This window comes from Canis aureus, chromosome 15, assembly GCF_053574225.1.
Source record: "Canis aureus isolate CA01 chromosome 15, VMU_Caureus_v.1.0, whole genome shotgun sequence".
Lineage (NCBI taxonomy): Eukaryota > Metazoa > Chordata > Mammalia > Carnivora > Canidae > Canis > Canis aureus.
This window is the reverse complement of record NC_135625.1, coordinates 40362428-40389157: the sequence shown is the minus strand read 5'-3', so window position 1 is coordinate 40389157 and position 26730 is coordinate 40362428. Positions and strand designations below refer to the sequence as shown.

Genomic DNA, 26730 nt, shown 5'->3' with positions numbered 1-26730 from the left:
GTAATTTCCAAAATTCAGTAGTGCTATAAATTTTGGTGGTAATCAATATAAGATTTCTTATTAACACACTGCTTTATACTGCAACTACGGGGAGGAAGAAAGAGCAAGGAAATTTATAGTCCTATCCAATAAAAGTGAAGCAACTTGGTATTCAAATTCAATCTTTCAACAAATTTTTGTCATGCTAACTATGTGCCAGGCATTTTTCTAGGCACTGGAGATACATCAGTGAATAAAATAGACTAAAATAAAATCCCTGACCTCGTGAAGATTATATTGAGAATGGGGAAACAGAAAATAAATAGATGGCACATCGTATATTGATAACCACCATAGAGAAAAACAAAACAAAGAGCACACTAAGGGTTAAGAGTGAAATTTAAGAAGTTAGAAGAAGTTAAATAGTCAGGGACTAATACGGTAATTTTAAGCAAAGACCTTAAGGAAAGGGAATCTTGGAAAAGAGCAAGCATCTAGATCAGAAAAAATAGAAAGTGCAACATCTTGAAGGGAGAACATGTCTGGTCTGTTGAAGAACAGCAAGAAGACCAATGTAGCTGGACCAGAATGAGCAAAGTAGACAGTATAAGAAGTGAGGTCAGTCAGATAAAGAGGACTAGTTTGTATATAGGCTGCTGGATATTGAAATGACTTTGATTTTCACTTTGTGAACAAGTCAATCACCATGGAGGATTCCGAGCACAGAAATGACATAATGTGCCTAGGCTTTGAGAGGATTGATCTGTTTGTCATGTTGAAAATCAACTGAGGGGATGGGCAAGGTATAGAAACAAGGAGATTAGTCAGTAAGTTATAGCAATAATCTAAGCATTTACTTGGAAAAGAGTGCTATCAGTGGATTGAGACAAAGAAGAAGGTGAATCTGGCTATATATAATTTAAAGGGTAAGGTCAATAAGATTTATTGATGGATGGAATGGGGGTTAAAAAAAAGGTTTAAAATGTATGATTTTGTATCCAGCAATATTTATGTTTGCTTTTATTAGTCTTTAATTTTATTCATTTATTCAACAAAATATAAATAAACTAATTAATTAATTAAATGGTGTCTATGTTCTATGCAGAGAGGAAGCGTTTAGTCCATCTAGTTTGTCTTTAATTTGCCAAGACTTCAGAAAAGGCTAATAATGAAGGAAATGAGACAATAAATGAATACTTAAATTTATCCCCTATGAATACAGTGTTCTGTATTAGGAAAACATTTATTCAATGTAAAAAAGGTTTAAAAAATTTGTAAAATATAGAACTTAAATCTTACCTGAATATCTGAAGGATGAGAATTCACAGACCCTTGATTATATAAATAAACCATAAAATTATGTGCTAAAAAAAACCTGAATATAAAAAAGAAAGAATATTAAGTTATTCTTTTTTTTAAAGTTATTCTTTTTGAAACATACAAAGCAGTGCTCAGCAAACTAACACCTTCAAGCCAAATCTGACCTATTCTGTCTTTGTAAATAAAGTTTTATTGGAACACAGTTACATCCATTAATTTATGTATGGCCCATGGCTGTTTTCAAGCTACAGTAGCAGAATTGAGTTATTTTAATAGTGATAATATGGTCCTCAAAGCCTGAAATATTTACTATCTGGGCCTTTATAATAAGTCTGCAAATCCAACAAAAGGAGTATTTTCTTTTGACATATAATAATTTATATTCAAAGCAATACATACTCAAAATAATTTTCCTATTTTAATGAACTCCTTTATTTTTTATTTTAATTAACTCCTTTAAAATAAGAAAAGACTACAAGATGAGAAAAAAGGCATTTAAAAAAATTTTTTTATGTAATGAATTTTTTTTAAGATTTTATTTATTTATTCATGAGAGACACAACACAGAGAGAGAGAGAAAGAGAGAGGCAGAGACACAGGCAGAGGGAGAAGCAGGCTCCATGCAGGGAGACTGATGTGGGACTGGATCCCGGGTCCCTAGGATCACATCCTGGGCTGATGGCGGTGCTAAACCGCTGAGCCACCTGGGCTTCCCGGCATTTTAAAATTTACAAAGATATGAACTAGATGTAGGATTATGAAAGTTTACCATTTTCTCATTCTTTCAAAGTTTCACTAGCATGCATATATATTTCCTTTATAATGAAGTAGAAGGGTATTGTGTAAAAGTCATATTAATCTGAATGTAGATACTGAAACTACAAGTCCAAGTTTTAACCTTCTCTGGTATCATTGCCTTTACTTATTATCCTACTCCAGGTATGTTTCCTCAACTCATGGTCACTCCTCAATCCAATGTAGCATAATTAGATCACCCAGGACTAGCTAGTTGAGAATCCTCCACTAAAAGTGATTTCATATTGTCAAATCCACAAGAGTTTGAAATCAAGTAAAACTACTCTGACACATATGTAACTGTTGACCCCGCTTCCCTTCTTTAAATCATCTACTCTTCATTTCAATGACACCATTTCCACCTGGATTCCCTAATATCTTTCTGTATACTTTTATGAGTCCTACTGGTCTGAGTCCTTGCTTCTTCCTTTACGTGCTCCCATGGCATTCAATTCTGGGTTGTTTTTGCTTCTCACCTCTGATATTCACTCCTACCTCTACAGATTTATCTTGTTCATTTCTGGTGCTTCATTTATACCTATATAAATAGGTGGCACACTCACATTCTAAATTGAATCTATCAACTGGACATTTCTCTTGAGATATCCCACAAGCACTTCATATTTAACATTTTTTAAACTGAGCCTATATTTTTCCCGACTCAGATCTGTTTCCCTTCTCCTTCACTGCCACACCAAATCTCTACCACTATATTCAATGTTAGCTCATTTTTTCCTGCCACCTCAGTATATACCTCAAAGTTGTAAATAATTTCCTAATTATCATTATGCTATCATAATCATTATGCAAGTAATTTCTCAAAAAATTGCACACATGCTCTACAACCATCTACTAAATTCCAGTTCCTATAATTTTTACCACCAGTTCAAATGTAATGTGAGTTCTCTCACTTTCCCACTTATATACTTGAAAAGATCTTTGAGTTGTCATTTACCATATTCTTCTTCCCCTCTGTCTAAAAGAGTAGGTTAATTCTTCTTTTACTCAATGCTATACTTTGGCAGTTTACACAATGAATCACTTTGTTTATATATATCTCTCTAAGAAACTTCCACTCAGCCAATAAACTTTGTTTCTTCTTTCTTAAGCAGTCATCTGTACCTGTTTCTTCTTTTTCTGCCAAACATTTTTGAAAATATTTACAACTTACTACCTTAAGTTTCTCACAATCCACCTCTCCCTAATACCATACAGTATATTTCTATAACCAAAATTTAACTGAAACTATCCTATTGAAAGTCAAAAATTAATTCTAAGCCATCTTTTCTCTACATGAGAGAAAATTTTCATGGCTTCTCGGTTTCCATGATAGAATTAAACCCTACAGAAAGTTATTTCAATTATGTTCTCAATTCCCTGAAGGACAGCACACGCTAGCACTATTTTCCATAAACTATACACCAGCTCACACAAGTGTATAATCTCATTCCATATTAAATTCCTTAGTCCAGGCCTGTCTTCCTGATCAAACCCTGATATACTTACAGACTTAAAACTTCTTATTCCAACATTCTGCCCTGATTATATAGGTCCTTCTAGTTTTTTCAACAACAAAATCTTATAATCTTCTTATTTTTTTCTATTCCTAACCCCTCTATTCACAAAAGACCACTTGAGGCATTAGAACCAAAAATTTAAGTAATTCACAGGAAAGCATCTGTTTTTCTGAAACAACTAAAATGTTTACTAACAACTAAATTAATTATTTTTAACACTCCATTTTTATTATAAGTAAAAACATATCAATAAAATTAAATACAAAACTAAATGAATAAAAAAATTACCTTTGCTTAAGGTGTATAGTGTACGGCTTCTCATCTGTTGTAATAATATAGGATATCTGTTCCTAGAGAATCCAGAACAACTGAGATGAAGATCAATGTAATAGCAGCAAAACAATTTTACATCAATAAATTCCTCCAATCTCTAAAATGTCTTGATGAAAATGTCTCAGACTACATGTGATTTAAAATTTGCAACAGTATATCAAAAATTATAACATGTATTTATTACATATGTATATATATGTATTTATTATATAATCCATTCTTACTATTTCCACAAAAATAAGCCTAACCTAAGGATTTATAAAGGATTAGAAATCTATATATAATTGAATTTTAAGTTCTTCTGTAATTAGAGACCACGTGCTATGCTATAATGTCCCTTTATGTAGCATCTTTGGGATAATAAGGTATCCTATGTATCAGCAAAGCTTATCCTATCAGGCACAAAAGATATTTAACTGTTTTCTTAAAATGTATCACCTGCTTCCTGTATTTTTAAATAGAAGATTCTTAAAAAAATAAATAAGTAAAAATAAAAATAAATAAAATAAAAAAAAAATAGAAGATTCTTGAACAAAATTTGGTATTGTTTTTGACTCTACCATTACTATCCTCAAGTTAAAACATGGATAATAGTAAGTTGTAATATCACTAAGTTACTGAACCTGAGTATTTTATCCAGCCAAAGAGAATATATAAAAATCAAGAATTAGAGCATCGCTAAAAAGAAAACTTATTTAAAATATATTACAACCAAAATGATACAAATACCAAAACACAGAAAAAGATAAGCCTTCCAGGATCTGTGACTGTCAGCCATGCCAAACCACAAAAACCCCAAAAGGGGCAGCAGAGAGAGAGCCTGGTAGTTTGGGATCCCTGCAACTCCAACAAACAGACTGGGGGTAAACATCTCGTCTGACTGCAGGCCCTGCCCATCAAAGAAAATTTCTCTGGGGACAACACAGGGACAGCACCCTGCAGGGCACGGAGACTGCAGTTCTGACAAACATCTGGTCTGACTCAATTCAAGTCCAAGGAGGACCTAGACTGGCCCCTTAATAACACAGGGACCAAACATTGCCCACAAAAGGCAAAGAGAGCCATTACAGACAATTGGACCAAAGGCAAACACGTCTCAATCACAACATTAGGACACATGTAACACAAATAAGAAAACAGTTACATAACAAGGGAAATCTCATAAGGCTATCAACTGACTTATCACCAGAAACTGCAGGCTGAAAGAGACTGGCATGATATATTCAAAGTGTTAAAAGGAAGAAAATCTGCAGCCAAGAATAGTCTATCCATCAAGGATATCACACAGAAGGAGAGACCAAGAGTTTCCCAGATGAACAAATGTTAAAGGAATCCATCATGACTAAATCAGCCTTAAAAGAAATGGTAAAGAAAATACTTTGCCTGGAAAGGAAAAGACCGAAAGCAAGAGTAAGGAGATGCACAGGTGGCTCAGTGGTTAAACAACTGCCTTTGGTGAGCCCAGAGTCCCGGGATCGAGTCCTGAATTGGGCTTCCTGCATGGAGCCTGCTTCTCCCTCTGCTTATGTCTCTGCCTCTCTCTTTCTCTCTGTGTATCTATCATGAATAAATAAATACAATCTTAACAAAAACAAAAAGCAAAAACAAAAGCAAGAGTAGGAAAAGTAGGAAAGAAAAAAATTTCACAGGTACATATAAACATAATAAAAGTAGTAGATCGATCACTTCTAAAACCAATGAGAAGATTAAAACACAAAAGCAGTAAAACCAGTCAAAAGACTCAAAATTAAAAAAAGATTCATAACATAAAAAGATGTAAATTATACATCATATATCTAAAATGTGGGGGGAAGGAATAAAAAATTCTGTGCTTTCATGTGTTCAAACTCAAGCAACTATCAACTTAATACAGAACTCCAATAAATATAGGATGTTATATCATGAACCTAATGATAACAACAACACATCAAATATTTATAATAGATATGCAAAAAATAGAAATCCAAGCATTTCACTAAAGACAGCCATCAAACAAGAGAGCAAGAGAAGAACAGAACAGAGAAGAATTACAAAAAAATCTAGAAAACAAGACACAAAATGGCATCAAGTACATAACTATCAATAATTACTTTGAATGTAAATGAACTCCAATCAAAAGGCACAGGGTAACAGAATGGATTAAAAGGCAAGATGTATATACTGCTTATAAGACACTCATTTCACATGTAAAGACACATGCAAATTCAAAGTGAAGGGATGGGAAAACATTTATCATGCAAATGGAAGTGAAAAGAAAGCGAGGGCAGCAATAATTATAGCAGACAAAATAGATTTTAAAACAAAGACTGTAACAAGAGACAAAGGACACTACATAATAATAAAATGAACAGTCCAACAAGGAGATATTACAATTGTAAATATTTATGTACCAAACATGGGAGTACCCAAATGCTTACATAAAGCAACTATTAACATACATTAAGAAAGAAATCAATAATAATAATACAGTAATAGTAGGGTACTTTAACATTCCAATTGTGGGGCACCTGGGTGGCTCACTGGTTAAGTGTCTGCCTTCGGCTCAGGTCCTGATCCCAGGGTACTGGGATCGAGTTTCGCATTGGGCTCCCTACAGGGAGCCCACTTCTCCCTCTGCCTATGTCTCTGCCTCTCTTTGTGTGTCTCTCATGAAAAAATAAATAAAATCTTTTAAAAATTAAAAAAAAAAACATTTGCATCAATTGATATATCACCCAAACACAAAATCAATAAGGAAACAGTGGCTTTGAATGACACATAGGACAAGATGGAAGTAACAGATATATTCAGAATGTTCCATCCTAAAAAGAGAAGAAGGGACACCTGGGTGGCTCAGTGGTTGAGCGTCTGCCTTTGGCTCAGGGCATGATTCCCGTCCCGGGATCGAGTCCCATATCGGGTTCCCTGCGTGGAGCCTGCTTCTCCTTCTGCCTGTGTCTCTGCCTTTCTGTGTCTCTCATGAATAAATAAATAAAATCTTTAAAAAAAAAAGAGAGAGAGAGAGAGAGAAGAATACACAATCTTTTTAAGTACAATTGAAATATTCTCCAGAAAAGATTATGTTAGGCTATAAAATAGGTTTCAACAATTTCAAAAAGACTGATATCATATCATGCATCATTTCTCACCACAATGCTATGAAACTAGACATCAACTGCAAGAAAAAATCTATAAAGAACATAAATACATGGAGGTTAAACAACATACTACTAAGCAATGAATGGATCAACCAATAAATCAAAGGGGAAATAAAAAAAATATATGGAGACAAATGAAAATGAAAACACAGCAGTCCAAAATCTTTGGAATGCAGCAAAAACTGTTCAAAGAGGAAAGATTTTAGCAATACAGGCCTATCTCAAGAAGTAAGAAAAATTTCCAATTAACAACCTAACTTTATATCTAAAGGAGCTAGAAAAAGAACGATTCTCTTATTGTTTGACAATAGGCCCCAAAATAACAGAAGGAAGGAAATAATAGAGATTAGAGCAGAAATAAATGAAATATAAATTTAAAAAAAAACCAAACAGATCAGTGAAACCAGGAGCTAGTTCTTTAAAAACATAAACAAAATTGATAAACCTTTAGCCAGAATAAAAAAAAAAAAAGGAACACTGAAATAAACAAAATCAGAAATGAAAGAGGAGAAATAACAACCAACACCACTGAGATACAGAAAAATATTATGAAAAATTTTATGCCAACGAATTGGACAACTTAGAAGAAATGGATAAATTTTTTTTAAAGATTTTATTTATTCATGAAATGGATACATTTCTAAAAACAACCAAATCAGTAATCAAAAAACTCCCAACAAATAAAATTCCAGGACCAGATGACTTCACAGGTGAATTCTAGCAAACATTTAAAGTTAATAGCTATTCTTCTGAAACTACTCCAAAAAGTAAAGAAGAAGGAAATGTTCCAAATTCATTCTGGGGCCAGCACTACCCTAATAACAATACCAGAAAAAGTCACTACAAAAAAGGAAAACTACAGGCCAATATCTCTGATGAACATACATGTAAAAATGCTCAACAAAATATTAGCAAGACAAATTCAACAATACATTTAAAAAATCACTCATTACAATCAAGTGGAATTTATTTCTGGGTTACAAGGGTGGTTTAATATTCCAAATCCACCAACATAGTATATCACATTGAAAATAGAAAGGATAAATACTATATCATCGTTTAAATAAATGCAAAAAAATGTACTTGACAAAGTACAACAGTCATTCATAATAAAACCCCCAACACAGAAGGTTTACAGGGAACATGCCTCAACATAATAATGAAAAATTAAACATCAACACCTAACATCATACTCAATGATGAAAAATTGAGAGCTTTTCCCCCAACTAAGTTCAGAAACAAGACCCGGATGTCCACTCTTACTACTTTTATTCAACATAGTACTGGAGGTCCTAGCCACAGCAATAAGAAAAGGAAAAGGCATAAAAGGCATTAAAATTGATAAGGAATAAGTAAAACTTTATTTGCAGATGACATGATACCATAGAGAGAAAACCCTAAAGACTATCAAAATATATCAAAATACTACTAGAATAGATAAATGAATTCAGTAGAGTTGCAGGATAAAAAAATCAAAGTACAGAAATCTGTTGCATTTCTAAACACTAATAATAAAGTAGCAGAAGGAGAAATTAAGAAAACAATCCCATTTACAATTATACCTAAATAATAAAATATATAGAAATATAAACTTAACTAAAGAGTTGAAAGACCTGTACTCCGAAAACTATAAAGCAGTGATGAAAAAAATTAAAATAATAGAGACAAATGGAACAATACTCCATGCTCATGAATTGGGAGAATCGATAATATTAATATTACTATCCAAAGTAATCTATAGATTTAATGCAACACCAGCATTTTTATCATAGTACTAGAACAAATAATCCTAAAATTTGTGTAGAACCACAAAAGACTCTGAATAGCCATAGCAATCTTGAAAAAGAAAAGGAAAGCTGGAGGAATCACAATCCCAGTTTTTAAACTCTACTACAAAGCTGTAGTAATTAAAACAGCATAGTACTGGCACAAATATAAACACATAGATCAACAGAACAGAATAGAGAGCACAGAAATAAGCCTACAACTGTAGGGTCAATTAATCTTTCACAAGCAGGAAAGAATATGCAATGCAAAAAAGACAATCTCTTCAACATTGGTGCTAAGAAAACTGGACAGCCATATGCAAAAAATGAGACTGGACCACTATCTTACACCATATACAAAAATAGACTCAAAATGGATTAAAGACCTAAATACGATGAGACCTGAATACATAAAACTTCTAGAAGAAAACACAGGCACTAGTCTCTTTGACATCAACTATAGAAACATTTTTCTATATAGGTCTCCTCTGGCAAAAGAAACAAAAGCAAAATTAAACTAGTGGGACTATACCAAAATAAAAAGCTTCTGCACAGCAAAAGGAACAATCAACAAAACAAAAAGACAACCCATCAAGTGGGAGGAGATATTTGCAAATGGTATATCCAATAAGGGGTTAATATCCAAAATGTATAAAGAACTTAACACAACACCAAAAAAACTCAAATAATCCAATTTAAAAACGGGCACTAGACATGAACACACATCTCTCCAAAGAAGACATACAGATGGACAACAGTTGCATGAAAAGATGCTCAACATCACTCACCATCAGAAAATGCAAATCAAAACCACAATGAGATACCAGCTCAGACCAGTCAGAATGGCTAAAATAAAAAACACAAGAAACAACAAGTGTTGGCAAGTAGGTAGAAAAAAAGAACCCCATGCACTGTTGGTAAGAACCACTGTGGAAAACAGTAGGGAGGTTCCCCAAAAAATTAAGAATGGAATAACCATATGATCCAGTAATTTCACTACTAGGTATTTATCCAAAGAATACAAAAACACTAATTTGAAAAGATATATATGCCCCTATATCTGTTGCAGCATTATTTGTAGTAGCCAAGATATGGAAGGAACCCAAGTGCCCATCGATAGATGAATGGATAAAGATTATGTGATACATATACACAATAGAACATTACTCAGCCATAAAAAAGAATGAAGTCTTGTAATTTGCAATAACATGAATGGATGTAGAAGGTATAAGGCAAAGTGAAATAAGTCAGAGAAAGACAAATACTATATGATTTCGTTCATATATGGAATTAAAGAAACAAAACAAAGAAAAAGAGACAAACAAAAAGCAGACCTTTAAATACAGAGAACAAACCATTGATTTCCAGAGAGGAGGTGGATGGGAGGGGTAGGTGAAACAGGAAGGGTTGATTAAGAGTATACTTACCATGATGAGCAAGGAGAATCACTATATTGTATACTTGAAGCTAATATAACACTGCATGTTAATTATACTGGAATTAAATAAATAAAGAGAACGAAAACAAGAATTCAAAAAGATGTATGTACCTTATGTTTACTGCAGGGCTATTTATAGTAGTCAAGATATGGAAGCAATGTAAGTGTCCATTGATAAATGAATAGGTAAAGAAAATGTGCTGTACACACACACACACACATCCTAGAATATAGGATGAAATCTTGTCATTTGTGACAACATGCATAGACTGTGAGGGCATTATGCTAAGTGAAATAAATCAGACTGACAAAGACAGAGACCATATGATTTCACTCATATGAGGAATCTAAAAAACAAGTGAAAAAACAAACAAAAAGCAGAACTGGACCTGTAAATACAAAGAACAGACTGATGGTTGCCAGAGGGAAGAGGGTTTAAGGGATGAGCAAACTGCTTGAAGGGGAGTAGAAGATAGAGGCTTTCATTTTTATGGAATAAGTCATGAAAATAAAAGGTATAGGAAGGGAATATGGCCAATGATATTGTAATAGTGTTGTATGGTGACAGATAGTAGTTATACTTGTGGTGAGCATAGCATCATTTATAGAGATGTTGAATTACTATGTTGTACACCCAAAACTAATGTAACATTGTGTGTCAACTACACTTAAAATTAAAATATTTTTTAAAAAGAGATTGCCCTTAACCATTTTGGGAAAAATTATTCTCTTCATCTGAATCATCTAGATATTACTCAGATAAGAATTATCTTCTACATCATTTTTTATTTGAACTTTTAAAACTCTTACCATAAGCAATGACAAATGTTAGACAAAACACAACATTCTGATCTACATATTTGCTTTTACTATAAAAACTTTAAATTCAATGTCAGTAGTAATATTGCATAGTTCTATTCATTCTATAATGGGGTTGATATCTTTAATTGCTATTTTTTAAAATAAAAATTTCATATGATATTGTGAAAAATATTGCTTACATTTTCTACTTCTGAATTACCACTTGTATTTGCTTGGATTTTTTCTGGAACTACAATTTGTAGAAAAGAACTTTGTGAACCTGAAGAAAGATAAAAGGCAATAAGTATGTCTTATATGTGACTAAGTATTTGTTCAAGTTGTTTTGTAGAACTCACTTATGTACATATGAGTCATCACTATGTACTCCTACAAAAATCTTGAAAACACTTACTTTAAAAACAGACAAGATAGTTATGAAAGCCCAAAAAAAGGACTGCACATGGGGACAGGGGCATAGTATTAAACTTACACAGAATTTGCTGCTCCTGAGGAAAACAGAACAGAGCAAAAAATAATCAAAGATATATTTCAAGAAAATTTTCCTGAAATAAAAGATTTGAAACCATGGACTAGAAAGTACACTGAATTCAGGAATAACTGATAATAATTAAAACAGACATATTCTACTAAAGTTATTGGGTATTTAAGATAAAGATCCTACAGGCTTATGAGAAAAAAGAAAGAAAAAGAAAATCATACTGGGCATTAGGCAGTAAAGCAGGCAAGCTTGAGAATTTTTACATTATCCAACATCAAAAAACTGAAGAACAATGTCTTTATTTTTATAAGTTTTTATTTAAGTTCAAGTTAGTTACATGTTAACATTAGCCTCAGGTGTACAAAAGAGGGATTCAATACTTCCAATCAACACCCAGTGCTATCGCAGCAAGTACAGACTCCTTAGTCCCCATCACCTATTTAACACATGCCTCCTCCCCCCACCTACCTCCCTTCTGGTAACCATCCTCAGAAAGGATCTGTTTCTTGGGTTTGCCTCTCTTTTCCCCCACTTTGCTCATTTGCTTTGTTTTTTAAATTCCACATGAGTGAAATCATATGTTAATCACCTTTCTCTGACAGATTTATTTCAGTCAGCATACTACTTACTCTCTAGCTCCATCCATGTTATTGTTAATGACAAGATTTTGTTCTCTTTTTTTATGGATGAGTAATATTTCCTTGTTACTTCTTCTTCTCAGATATTGGGTTAAGGTTAGGGCTTATAGCCAATGTTAGGTTTAGGATTAAGGTTGGGGCCAGGATGAGGGTATGTACCTGGTATCCTATTTAGAGAACTCTCAAGAAGGTTCAATTTAAGGTTAGGTTTATGGTTGGGGGTTAATGTTAGAGTGAAGGTTAGGATTAGGGTTAGATTTTAGGGTAAGTTTAGGGGTTAAGGCTAGGGTTAGGATTTATAGTTAGGGTTAGGGGTTAACAGTTAAGATTGGCATTAGAGGGCTAGGCTAGGGGGTTACTGGGTTTATATTAATTAAAGAAGATGTCACTTGAATGATGGTTTATACACAGTGTAGTTTCAGTGTGAAACACAAGGCTCTTCCCTTATGCTTCTACATATCCATTTACAAACATATATATATATTAATGAAAGAAAATATTACTTGAACAATGTATTATACACAGTGTAGTTTCAATGAAATAAGCACAGGGCTCTTTCCATGCTCCTAACACATGTTTACAAACACTAGTATCTTAATGAAAGAAGGTGTTACATGAAACACATTATACTCCATGCATTTCATTCAAGTAAGAATAGGTCTATCCCCACACGCTTTTACACATACATTTACAAACACACATACATCAATGAAAAAGATACTACTTGAATGATGGTTTACATACAGTGTAGTCCCAATGAGAAGCATATAGCTATCTATGCATATGTATAGAAACTTTAATAGAAAGCTGATACTTGAAAGATTAATTATATGCAGAGTGGTTTCAGAGTGTTAAGTATATGGATATTCCCATATGCTTCTACACATTCCTATAGAAAAGAAAATAGGGGCTCTGAAACTTCATACCCAGCAAAATTTTCATTCAAATACAGAGGCAAAAGAGATGTATTCACAAGCAAAATCTTAAGGAAACTAGTTCAACGTGCCTGTCACCAAAGCCAGAGAAACTTCTCCAAATGAAGATACCAATAGAGTTAAAGTAAAAGGTTAGTAGTAGGTATTAAATAAATATATAATAAGGCTAAAACAACCATGAGAATTATATTTATTTAGTAGAGAGCAAATGATATAGACATAACAACATATATAATAATGTCAGGCAGTAAAAAAGAGGAATACCATATGTGCATACTGATTTCCTTAAATTTATTGCAATGTGGTCCAAAAAGAATTGTGATTAAAGTTGAAAATCAAGTGCTAGAAATACATATTATTCAATTGCATAACAGTATAGAAGAACTAAGATTTAAAATAACCAGTCAGGGATCCCTGGGTGGCGCAGTGGTTTGGCGCCTGCCTTTGGCCCAGGGCGCGATCCTGGAGACCCGGGATCGAATCCCACATCAGGCTCCGGGTGCATGGAGCCTGCTTCTCCCTCTGCCTGTGTCTCTGCCTCTCTCTCTCTCTCTCTCTGTAACTATCATAAATAAATAAAAATTAAAAAAAAAATAAAATAAAATAACCAGTCATATAATTAAGGGGCGAACAGGATGTGGGAAGAAGTAGTAAGATACTACATTTTCTAATTATTCACAATGAGGAATCACTATTATTGCCTAAATAACAAATTTATTATGTAAAACCCTATAGATATTCCAAATTGAGAAGAAAGAATTTACACAAATGCATCCAGAAAATAAACCAAATCAGATTTTTTCAGTGACTTTACCAAAACAAAAGTATGAAATCAGAGGAGTATTACATAATTACGAAGCTCTAAGATCAAAAATCTCAGTCTTAGCAACAAGTCTAAGTAGGATGAAATAGCCAACTAAAAGAAAAATTTTCGTCTGCTTTCAGCTCAGGTTGTGATCCTGGGGTCCCAGGATCAAATCCCACATCTGGCTTCCCGCAGGAACCTGCTTCTCTCTCTGCATATGTCTCCATGTCTCACATGAATAAATAAATAAAACCTTTTAAAAAAGAAAAATCTTCATATTGGATCTACAAAATCAAAACCCAATTACTCAGACCTTGTATGGAATATTAAATACTTGCTCTAAGCTAATTTTTAAGGACTTAAAATATAACTGTGGTTCACTTCAGGAAAAGATGGATGCTTACAAGACAACTGGTGGTACCTCAAATTTAGGGTCAAATCTGAGTTTCCCATGGGTCTGTGAATTCCTCCTATCATAATATGCCCAATTATGGAACAGCATGTGGAAACAGATATAATCAATATCTTGTGGAATCCCCACTTGGTCTCCCTGACCCACAGAATTAGGATTATTACAGTAAGAAGGACCAAATGGAAATCTCTGAATATCATATGCACCATCACCAAAACATTAAACCAAGTCTTTCTAAACCCAGAAGTAGTCCAATCCTAAAAAGAACTGAAATATACAAGAGTAGTGATTCCTATTTTCCTATTTTGTTTAAGTTGTGCAGATGATAAGCAATAATGTAATGAGTTAAGTTTACTCAGGCGATGACTGCAATGTTCCAAATATAGTCTGAAGCGAAGGAAAGCAACACAAGCACTGGCACCTGTGTGCAATTCCTGATAGAAAAAGGTGTTTTCTCTATCCCAATAAGCAGAGAATTCTAGGAGCAAGTTTGCATTCTCTCTTGACAATGAGAGCAATGTATGTAACTTCACCGTCCATACTGCCTCAGGTATTTATCATTTTTAGTTCTAACATCTCATTATCTGTGGTAAGTGGAATAATAATTGCTTTCCAAGATGTCCATACCCTAATCCCAGAACCTGTGAATATGTTAGGTTACACAGTAAAGTATATTTAGGGTTGCCAATAAGCTGACTTTAAAATAGTGAATTTATCCTGGATTATCCATGTGGTCTTAATTTAATCACAAGGGTCCTTAAAAGAAGATGAATAGGGCAGAAGAAAGAACTAGAAAGATGGTAGTCTGAACACAACTCAGCCCAATGCTCCTAACTTTGAATTTGAGAGGAAGGGGGCCCAGCCAAAGAATGCAAACAGCCATTAGAATCTGAAAAAGGAAAGGCAAAAGATGATCTACTACAGCCTATGGAAGGAACACAGTACGGCCAAGGCCCCAATTTTAGCTCAACTGAGACCCACTTTACAAAGTGTAAGATAATAAATTTGTATTAAGCCACTAAATTTGTGGTAATCTGTTATAATAACAATAACACTAATACGTCATCTAAGAGAAAATTATTCTGGAATTCTGGAATGAAACTGGACCACTACCTCACATCACATACAAATATAAATTCAAAATGGATTAAAAACTTGAATATATAACCTGAAACCATTAAACTCCTACAAGAAAAAATAGGCAGTAAGTTCTCTGATATCAATCTTGGCAATATTTTTTGGATTAGTCTCTTCAGAGAGGGCATATAAATTAAAAATAAATAATGGGATTACATAAAACTAAAAAACTTGTGCAGCAAAGGAAACCATCAACAAAATGAAAAGGCAACCTACTGAATGGGAGTAGATGTTTGCAAATCATATATCTGATAAGGGGTTAATATCCAAAATATATAAAGAACTTACACAACTTAATATCTAAAGAAAACCCAAATGAACAACTCAATCAAGAAATGGGCAGAGGACTTAAATACACATTACTCCAAAGAAAACATACAGATGGCCAACTGGCCCAAGAAAAGATGTTTAACGCCTTTAAATGTTTTTTTGTTTTGTTTTGTTTTGTTTTTTTTTATGATAGTCACAGAGAGAGAGAGAGAGGCAGAGACACAGGCAGAGGGAGAAGCAGGCTACATGCACCGGGAGCCCGACGTGGGATTCGATCCCGGGTCTCCAGGATTGGGCCCTGGGCCAAAGGCAGGCGCCAAACCGCTGCGCCACCCAGGGATCCCCTAACGCCTTTAATCATCAGGGAAATGCAACTCAAAACTACAATGAGATATCACTTTATATCTATCAGACCGGTTATCAAAAAAGACAAAAAATACTCAGTGCTGGCAAGGATGTGGAGAAGAGAAAACCCTCATATACTGTTGGTGGGAATGTAAATTAGTGTAGCCACTACGGAAAACAGTATGGAGGTTCTCAAAAAATGAAAAGTAGAGCTATCATGTGATGCAGTAATTCCATTGCTGGATATTTAGCCAAAGAAAACAAAAACACCAATTCAAAAAGATATATGCACCCTTATGTTTACTGCAGCATAATTTATAATAGTTAAGATATGGAAGCAACCAAAGTGTCCATCAATAAATGAATGGATAAAGAAAATCTGATATATATATATATATATATATATATATACATATATATATATACACACACACACACAAATGTATACAATGGAACATTACTCAGCAATAAAAAAGAATGAAATCTTGCCACTTGTGACAACATAGATGGACCTAAAGGGTAGTATGCTAAGTGAAATGTCAGATGAAGAAAGATAAATATCATACGATTTCACTTATATGCAGTATATATATGCAAAAGAATTGAAAACAGGGACTCAAATGAGTACATGTACATATATGTTCATGGCAGCATTATTCATAATATCCCAAAAGAAGATGCGACCCAAATATCCATCTACAAATGGATGGATAAACAAAATGAAATATATATTTATTCATTTATATTCCACACAAAAGAATATTACTTGGCCTTAAGGAGAAAATTCTGACATGTACTCAACATAGATGAACATTGAGGGAGTTATGCTAAGTGAAATAAACCAGTCGCAAGAAGGAAACTACTCCACAATTCCAGTTATATGAGGCACCTAGTATGGTCAAATCCACAGAGACGTAAAGTAGAATGACAGTTTCCATGAGCTGCAGGGAGAAGGGAATGAGGAGTTAGTGCTTAATGGGTACTGAGTTTCAGCTTGGGAAGATGAAAAAAGTTCTGGAGATGGATAGTGATGATGGCTACACAAGTGAATGTACTGTATGCCATTAAACTGTACACTCAAAAATGGTTAAAATGAGTACCAAGCTGAAATCATAGATCTGAAAAATATAATAAATTAACTGAAAATTTCAGTAGAGAGGTTCAACAGACTAGACGAAGATTAAAGGAGTTCATCACCATGAAGAGATCTGCCTTATAAGAAATGTTAAAGAGAGCTCTTCATGCTGAAACAAAAGGACACTAATTAATAACATGAAAACATATGAAAGTATAAAACTCACTGGTAAAGCTAGAAAAAAATCTACAAAAATAAAGAAGCTGAATATAGATATTTTCCTCAATTAGTTTCTGTTTAAAGAGCAATAAACTATAAAAATCAGTGAAAAAAAGTTAAAACGGTAAGCTTTAGGTTACATGTATTTTATCACAATTTGTAAGCTGTTGTATAAAGGGTATAGCACTTCCATTTTGCAAGATAAAAAGGCTCTGGAGATAGATTACGCAATAATGTGTATATACTTAAGGCTACTGACCTGTATGTATGCTTAAAAATGGTTAAGACAGCAAGATTGAAAGAAACAAAGTTAATATATAAAAGTCACTTTCCTGCACAGCAGCAATGAATGAACAAGTAGAGTTTGAAATTTAAAACACAATGTCATTTATATGAGCATCCAGAAATAAATGAAATACTTAGCTTAGTCTATGTTCAGGGAGAGTACAACTCAATACTGTCAAAATGTCAGCTCTTCTCAACTTGGCTTTATAGATTCAATTGAATTAGTTAATCAGAATTCCATTAACTCATTTATTCTAAAGTTTATATGAAGACGCAGATTAGCAAATTCAATACTGAAGGAAAAGAATAAATTGAAGACTGCCACTGACTAAATGACTTCCTATAAAGCTACAGTAATCAAGAAAGTGTGGTATCGGTGAAAGACCAAACAGATCAATCAAACAGAATAAAGAGCCCCCCCCAAATCTACATAAATATAGTCAACTGATTTTTGATAAAAGAGCAAAGGCAATACAATGGAGCAGATGGTCCTTTCAACAAATGGCATTAGGATAATTCCCACATGCCAAAAAAAAAAAAAAAAAAAGAATCTGACACAGACTTTACACATTTCACAAAAATCAACTCAAAATGGATCATAGACCTAATGCAAATTATGATTAGGTATGGTGACAATTTTTTAGATAAAACATAATGCATGAAAAAACAAAATCATAAACTTCTGTGCTGCAAAAGACAATGTCAAGAGAATAAGAAGACAAGTCACGAGCCTCAGACTAGCAGAAAATACCTTCTAAAGGTATATCTGATAAAAGACTGTTCACCCAAAATGTACAAAGAACTCTAAAAGTCAAGTAAGATATCAAGCCATGAAAAGACATGTAGGAACCTTAAATGTATATTTCTGAGTGTAAGAAGCCAATCTGAATAGGCTACATAATGAATGATTCCACCTACACAGAATTCTGGGAAAGGCAAAACTAAAGAGACAGAAAAAAGTCAGAGTTGTTGGGAGTTAGGCCAGAAGGAGGGATGAATAGGGTGAGCAAGAGGATTTTTAGGGTACTGACATTACTCTATACACTATAATAGTGGATACATGTCATGATACATTTGTCAAATCCAAAGAATGTACAGAGGCAGAAGGAATCCTAAGGTAAACTATGGACTCTGGGTGATAATCATGTGTCACTGTGGGATCACTGATTTTAACAAATGTACCAAATGTAACAAATGTGTGGGTTGTCAAAGGCAGAGGCTGTGCATGTGTGGGGATGGGGTGTATGGGAAATCTCTATACCTTCCTCTTCATTTTGCTATGAACCTAAAACACTCTAAGAAATATAGCTTATTTATTTTTAAAAAAATAATTAAGATGATAAATTTTATTTTATGTGTATTTTACTACAATTTAAAATTTAAAAACAAAGGCACTTTATTAAAAACAACTCATGAGTAAAAGATTCAAAGTTCAAGATTCCAGGAATTCTTAATACAGCACATTTTGAAAAGGTCATTGATATGTCTTAGACTCCATATTGCAACTAACTCTTACCCCTTGTCAAGTATTGATGCAGTATTCAAAGAATACTGGTAATTATCTGAAAAGGCTATTAAAATACTCCTCCCCTGGGGCGCCTGGATGCCTTACTCAGTTAAGCACCTGTCTTTGGCTCAGGTCATGATTCTGGGAACCCCAGGATCCAGCTTCACATCGAGCTCTCTGCTCAACAGGGAGCCTGCTTCTCCCTCTCCCTCTGGCTGCCACTCTGACTACTTGTGTGCTCTCATTCTGTGAAATAAAATCTTACAAAACAAACAAACAAACAACAACAACAAAAAACACTCCTCCCTTTTCCAACTATATAAGCTGGATTTTCTTCATATACTTCAAAGAAAACATAGCAACAAATCCAATGCAGAAATAGATATGAGAATCTAGCTGCCATCTATTAAGCTGGACTTTAAAGAGATTTACAAAAATCTAAAATTGTGCCAGTGTTCTACACTTTTTGTTTCAGAAAATAGTTTTTATTTTTTAAATGCGTTGACTTATGTTAACAGGTAACAGATCCGTTACTGTCATTTTTAAATGAATAAAAATTCTTAAATTTCTATGTTAATTTCCAATATGACAAATAATAACAGAAACAAAACACAAGCAAAAGCTCTTTGAGAATTTCTGTAATTGGTAATGTGTAAAGAAAAATTTCCAAAAAGTCTGCAAACCACTGCATTAAAATAGTGTTATGGCGAGGATCTGTGTCCCTACAAAATTTCATGCTCAAGTCCTAACCCCAGTGTGACGGTGTTTAGAAGTGGTACCTTTGATTTTTTATCTTTTTTTTTTAATTTTTATTTATTTATGATAGTCACAGAGAGAGAGAGAGAGGCAGAGACACAGGCAGAGGGAGAAGCAGGCTCCATGCACCGGGAGCCTGATGGGGGATTCGATCCTGGGTCTCCAGGATCGCGCCCTGGGCCAAAGGCAGGCGCCAAACCGCTGCGCCACCCAGGGATCCCTAGAAGTGGTACCTTTGAGAGGTCATTAGGACTAGGGATGGCGGTGAAGGTGGCTCTCTCAGGATGGGATTAGCACCACTCTAAGAAGAAACACCAGAGAGCTTGCTGTCTCCACACACAAAGCAGAGGCCACCGGAGTGGCCTCAGCAAGAAAGCAATGGTCTCTTAGCCAGGAAGAAACCCCTGACCCCATCAGACCCCTACCCTGACGGCATCCTGGGCTCAGACGTGCTGTCTGCAGAACCGCCAGAAAATACATTTCTGCTGTTTAAGCCACCCAGTTGAAGGTATTTTGTTACAGCAGCTCAAGGTCACCAATACAGCATGTAACATAGCAAAAAGACTGTTAACAACCCAAAAGCCCATTAATAGAAAGAACTGGCCAAATTAAATTGTGGTACCTCCAAACAGATGGAGAAAGAACACACTCCACGTGCTGCCACTGTCACAGGATGGTCAGATTCAGAACAGTGTATCTAAAATGTCGCTTTGCCTCTAAACCACCCCTAGTATATTTTTAAATTCTGAGGCTTCTTTGTACTGTTCTTTGTATCTGGCCATCACGTATCTCTGTCACTGGCAGCACCGCAGACACTTTTTTTGTTGTTTTTTTTTTTTTTTTGTCGTTCCCCCCGCCCCCAACTGCAGGACAAAGGATTCCCGTAGGAATGCCAGGTAAGTCACGTTGGAACGAATGGTGAGGAGAGTGTGGCTTTTGTCTTCTTTTCCTTCAGATGTTGGGTGGAGGTCAAGAAGATTCTGGAGTGCTTCCGAGAGCGAGAAACGTCGAGACACTTTTGTGAAGTGCATGGAAAACCCACAAGGAAGGCTACCCACTCCTCCGATTCAGAGAGAAGGCGGTCTGTCCTCGAGCTCACGGCAATCACCCTCCCTCTGGGGACTCACTTACCCATCCCCACGCCCCCTCCCCCTCCCAGGCCGGGCTTCCCGGCCCCAGGGGAGACTGTAGCGGAGCGGGGGCCGCCCTGTGACTGAAGCAGGTACTCCTCCAAAGGAAAAGGAAAACCTTCCTCTGCCCCTACCAGCGTTAACAGGGTCTCCGCGGCCTTACCGGCTCCCAATGCCAGCAAGTCGCCGAGCCCAGCAAGTAGCAGCATTAGGCGGAGCATGGTGTGGCTTCTTGGGCTCCGAGAATGGACTGAGGCGGCGGCGGTTGGGAGCGCTCGAGGCGCGCAGTGGCCGCAGCCCAGCCGCACGCGCTTGCGGGCCGGTGATCTCGCGAGGCCACGGCGCCCAGGCTCGCGCCGAGGGCGGGGGCAGCGTGGCTAGTGAACGACGCCCGCAGGGTGCGCTCACCTGGCTCCCACCCGCAAGCGCACGCGGGCCGGCAATCTCGCGAGGCCGTGGCGCACAGGGGCACGCCGGGGAGGCGGCGCCGCTGACGCGAGTGGCTCACGGGATGCTCCCGCCTGATCCCTAGCCTGCTTGAGTCCCGCGTGGCCTACCCAAGAGCCAGGGGCTCCCGGGGTGGGGGGGGGGGCGGGAGGGGGCATCCAGGCGGCCCTGAGGGCCCCCCCCAATGTTTCGCTAGCTTCGTGGTGATGGACCTAAAAGAACTGACGCGGTTATTGTAGGCTGTTTTGTAGCAAATGCTTCCAGATGTTTTGAAAGACGAACGTGCAAAGTTTACGAATTTAAAACTGTACGCACGCACTCCTATTTACTGAAGCTGGGTTTCCAAAATTAAAAAAAAAATTAGCCAGATGTGCGAAAAAGATTCCAAGAAAAGGAAAAGTGAGTCCATCTTGCTATCTTCCAAGAGTCCGCTGTCATTTCTGCTCATACCCACCGCTCAGGTGCACTGTGTGATCCGGATGGTTCTTCACAAGCCCTTAGCTAGAATTCAGGTACCATTCTCTCGTTCAGAAACTTATCAGCACAGTGAATATTCACTTATTCGTATAATGAATGAGATGGAGAAGATTGTTACCCAGAGTCCCAGTAAGTATGTTCCAGTGGAAAAATTTAAGTCTCGAGCCCAGGCTGCTACCTATCTTCTCCTGCCCCAATTACTTCGGCCACTGAGGCGCCTGGTCTTTCCTGAAAAAAACATTGCCTGAGTCCCTGGGACGAAAGGGCTTCCAGCTCAGCCTCACCTCCAGTCTCCACCTGTACTATCTTTTAATTCTTTTGAAATCCCAAAGATGAAATTAATCAATCATAGTAATTAACAGAAAGACAGACACACCAACTAAAAGGCTGGTTGGGAACACACAAAAGCTCACAGGGAATCACCACATCTAAACTAACAATTGAGACGCGGTTTTACCCATGCATAGGATTTCAACAGGACCATAAATAAGCCTATAAAGGATTCGCATGAGCAAAAACAAGGCAAAAATCTACACGCAGCTTGTATCCCAACAGAACAGCCAGTTCTAGACTAGCACTGCTTCTAGGGAGTAGTTGAGCCAAAAGCTGGTTTCATCTTGCTTCAGAATTAGAAAAACAATCAGAGTTAAGTACCTTTAATTAGTGTTAAGTATTTTGAATGAAATCCTGGTTTATTTATTGTTTCTCTTCAACCTTTTCTGTTTAAATCTTTAAGAGAGCAGACTTTATATTATTCTTATGTATATCGTTCTCTCCATAACAGTAGATGTCCCATCCAGAACTTATATATCACAGTGCCTAGTGATACCTGACGGTAGAGTTTCAGTAAACATCTATGGAATTTAATAAAATCTGATTTGTGCTTAGAAAACCTGGACTGTGCTTATCTATATGGTTAGAGACCCAGGCATCTGCCTGAGAGAAATGGAAAATGCAATATCCTGAACAAGGTAATTTGTGAACATATAGTCAAACAGTGATATCAAAGTTACAGATAATTTACTTATTAAAGTCTTTAGCAGATGGCAAAGAAGCCCTTTAATATTTGAAAATTTTGAAGTGACATCTATGGCCAAGACATGTTACAATTTTTAACAGCTATCCAGAATAAACCAAGGACAAACCTAAGTGAAAATCTTATAAAACATGTGAAAAATATATATAAAAGTAAAAGTTCAGACTGATCAGTCTTTTAGAAACACTTTCTAAATATTCAAAAATCCAAGGATTTATCTAATTCTGAGAAAAATTTTAAGTTATATAGTTAAATATTACCAACATTTCAGTGATATGAATTACAGTTGCAAAAATTGAGACTATATATATGAGAAAAAGAAACAAATATTTTAGTCTTATATGAATTCATTTGGAGATTTAAACTGAAATGAAGAATCTTCATTTGGGATTGTTTATACCTTTTTTTAAATAAAGAAACATTAAAGATTGTGTTTAATTCAGTAATGAGGAAAGTGGTGAGGTATTATAGCCAGTTCAAAGGAGAATCCAAAAATCAGGAATATCGAAATAAATGTGCTATTGGAGGCAAAACAGGGAGGGATGTCAGCTGAACCTTTGCTTGCAGAATTTTCATGTCTATGGATAAGAATTACTTTGCACTGCTATCAGTTATCTACAGTGATAAAACTGTCTTACTGTTGTAGAATAGTTCCTATAGAATCCTATAGACAGGAAAGGTGAGTTCTCTTCTAAACTCCAGACAATGCATACACTGAAGTACAAATTTTCCCCTATTTTTCTATATCATCCTTTATATGGACTGCTTGGCCCTCCACCCACATCCTATATATAATCTTTAATATATACCAGATTGTCAATGTATTCTTCAAAGAACTGAAAGACCTGTCTTCCTCAAAAATAATCTGTTTTCCTTTAATAACAAAAACACTACTGTGCACAATTTAGCAGAAGCCTGAAAATTAGTGAGATAATATCTGCAAAAGTTTAACTAGTAGTTTTATCTAAAATTAGTATGATGTTTAAATTAATAAGGTTATAAATAGCTGGATATTTAGGAAGTTACTGGGCAACACAAAACAGAATTTCAAGTCTTTTATTTATTGCAAATGTTATATTTGTATATGTATATATACACAAACCAAGATTTTTTGAAAAACTAATGAAATTCAATTAATAAACCTATTATTAAATTCTATTATGAAAGGTTACGAAAATTTTTTGAGTGTTTAAAATTTTACCATCCATATCATTTTTTCCAAAGTAAAAATTCATTTTTTACACAGCTGGAACAGTAACTCCTACACGCCTCACTAGCTTTTTTGCATTTATCTAAGAAAAACTTTTTCTAACTTCTTTTCTCCAGGCTAATTTCTTTGAAAACATTAGTGTCAATGGAGACATGATCCAGCACACTTCAGTAAATGTAAACATTCTAAATTATATTAATAGCAAGCTTTGAAGTTTCAGATTTTAAACTTAAAGTGCTCATGAAATTCTCAAGTGGTTTTATGATATCTCAATTTGATTGAAGATATTATAAAAGCTCCTGCTTTATTACAGCCATGTATCAACAGCATATCTGATTAGTTCTATTAAATACTCCGTACCTTAAAGTTTAATTTATTTAAAATAATGCTATTGTAAAAGAATGCCATGCTTTAACATGATTCATAATAGAAATTCTATTATTAAATTAATTTTTCTAATATTCATTATCCATAGATAGATCCATAGACTCTATTATCCCTAGAATCCACAGAATCATTTATCCATAGAATGATCATAAAAATGGAAGACAAAACTGTGTGTGAATACACACATACACTTTTAGTATACTTTGTACATTCAAAATAAGATCATGATATCTAAATTGTGGGTTTTGCGCATTCTTCTGAAGACAATATTCCTTTATTTGTGTAGTGAATGAGATAGACAAGATTCTAGCATATGATGATTAATAAGTCCGTGCAAGATGAAAAATATTAGATATTACTGACAGCTAATTAGTTTTTAAGGTATTAGATTATCACATGTTCAACCAGAAACTACATTAATGGCAACTAAGGTCAAATTTCAGAATTACATTTAAGTACTTAATGACAAAACTTAAGAATCATTACAATACCATGTTTAAAATAACATAATCCATGTTCGGTGCATTAACTTCACAGAATGACTGAATAAGACTTATTCAGTAATGGAAATGGAAATGTTATTCTAATTTCCCTGGCTTTATTGCATGTCTTATATTTCTCAATTCCCACTACTCAATTTCTGTTTTTTTTGTGTTAGTAAAGTTTGTTTTATGGTATTTTGTTTTCATTCATAGTTGCAGCAGGAAGAAAGGATTTTCAAGAAAATATCAAGAAAAAAAGATTAGCTCAGTTCCCTGAAGATGTCTGCAAAAGTAAAGGTAAAAAAAAAAAAAAAAAAAAAAATTCAAGTGAGGGAACTATATAAAGGAGGTGCAGGTGCAGGACGAGCAGGAATTAAATTTCCCTGAGATGATACTTTCGGTTGTGGTGGAGGTGGCCTGTGAGGGGAAAAAAGACAGTTAATCATGTGTTTCAACTGAATAAAATAATACTACATCATTACAAGCCTAACAACAGCATCCTTAATACTGCTGACAATTCTTGTTTTTTGTTTTGTTTTGTTTTTGTTTTTGTTTTTTTGCTGACAATTCTTAAGAGTACACTGTATTCGGAGATTATTATTCATCTTATATGCATGGTTAAAGGATGCAATCAAGACTCTAAAATGGATTTACTACATAAAGTAATGCTATTCTATAATCAAAAATATTGTATGACAGTTCTGATTTATACATTTGTAAAAGGAATAGCAAATGAAATTAAAAAGATAAATTGTAAAAGACAAGTGAGGTCACTAGCTCCCTGTTTACATAAATAAAGCTGAAATTCCAACTCAATTCAAAATATAACATCCACTCTGAGAATTAAACCTGGTATAACTTCTATACCTATCCTTAACCTCTATATTCTTCCTCACCCTTTGCATCCAATTCTAGTATTCCTCTACTCCAGTACCACACCAGAATATTACCTGGTGAATATCTGTCTCATAATTTATCCCTCTCTTGATGAGCAGCTGGATTTCAGTGCACTCTGATTACATATTAAAGATTATACCAAGAGGACACTCCTCAGTGTTGTGATACAATTGTAATTTGAAGGACTTTTAGGGGTGGGAGGGGTAAGATGCATTTTATATATTGCAAAATAGCATAGCCAGTGATCCTACTTGCTGATTTTAAGCCCAGCCATTGAGAACTGAAATATTTCAGTGCTTGTGTTTTTCAGTTTTAGAACTGCCAGTTTTTCAGTTTCAGTTCAGAAACTGTGAACTGTGTTTCAGTTCAGTTTTAGAACTGCCACATGATTCTCTTATTAGAATTTATAGTTCTGTGCTGAAATTCTCAAACTTAACTACTAATTCCGTGACATAATCATTATAGTCATTTTAAAGTCTGTGTCTGATAATGGTACTCACTGATTACCCTCTGAGTATGTTTCTATGGTATATGGCTTTTCTTGTTTTAGTCACATATTCTTTTCTTGTAGATCTGCTCTTTTGACAGGGGAACCAAACATAAAAAATTGTAGAAATAAATTGAGGATCTAGTTTACCCTTACCACTGGGTCCCAACACAAAGCCTGGGATGATCGCCAGGGTACCTTTTCCTTG

At 35.1% G+C, this 26730-nt stretch overlaps 2 protein-coding genes across 13 annotated transcripts in view; both read right to left on the bottom strand.

Annotated features, from left to right (window-relative positions):
- The window catches only part of ADAM32 (ADAM metallopeptidase domain 32), a 181765-nt gene extending 160315 nt beyond the window's left edge, over positions 1-21450 (bottom strand). For 10 of the 12 annotated variants that reach the window (XR_013352994.1, XR_013352993.1, XM_077849240.1 and 7 more), the window contains exons 1-4: positions 21263-21450; positions 11287-11366; positions 3900-3961; positions 1279-1354 (exon numbers count right to left, since the gene is read on the bottom strand). Coding sequence is in view for 10 of the 12 variants with exons in the window: in XM_077849240.1 (XP_077705366.1) it covers positions 1279-1354; positions 3900-3961; positions 11287-11366; positions 21263-21320 (276 nt within the window). In the remaining 2 variants the exon portion in view is untranslated. Of the gene's footprint in view, positions 1-1278; positions 1355-3899; positions 3962-11286; positions 11367-21233 lie in introns of all 12 variants that reach the window. The other 2 variants (XM_077849248.1, XM_077849249.1) reach the window with 2 other exon arrangements.
- A 2649-nt stretch (positions 21451-24099) lies between these two features.
- Positions 24100-26730, bottom strand: part of ADAM9 (ADAM metallopeptidase domain 9) — a 137957-nt gene continuing 135326 nt past the window's right edge. Inside the window, exon 22 of the mRNA XM_077849229.1 lies at positions 24100-25555. Within this exon, the coding sequence (XP_077705355.1) occupies positions 25462-25555 (94 nt within the window). The 3' untranslated portion in view covers positions 24100-25461. The remainder of the gene's footprint in view (positions 25556-26730) is intronic.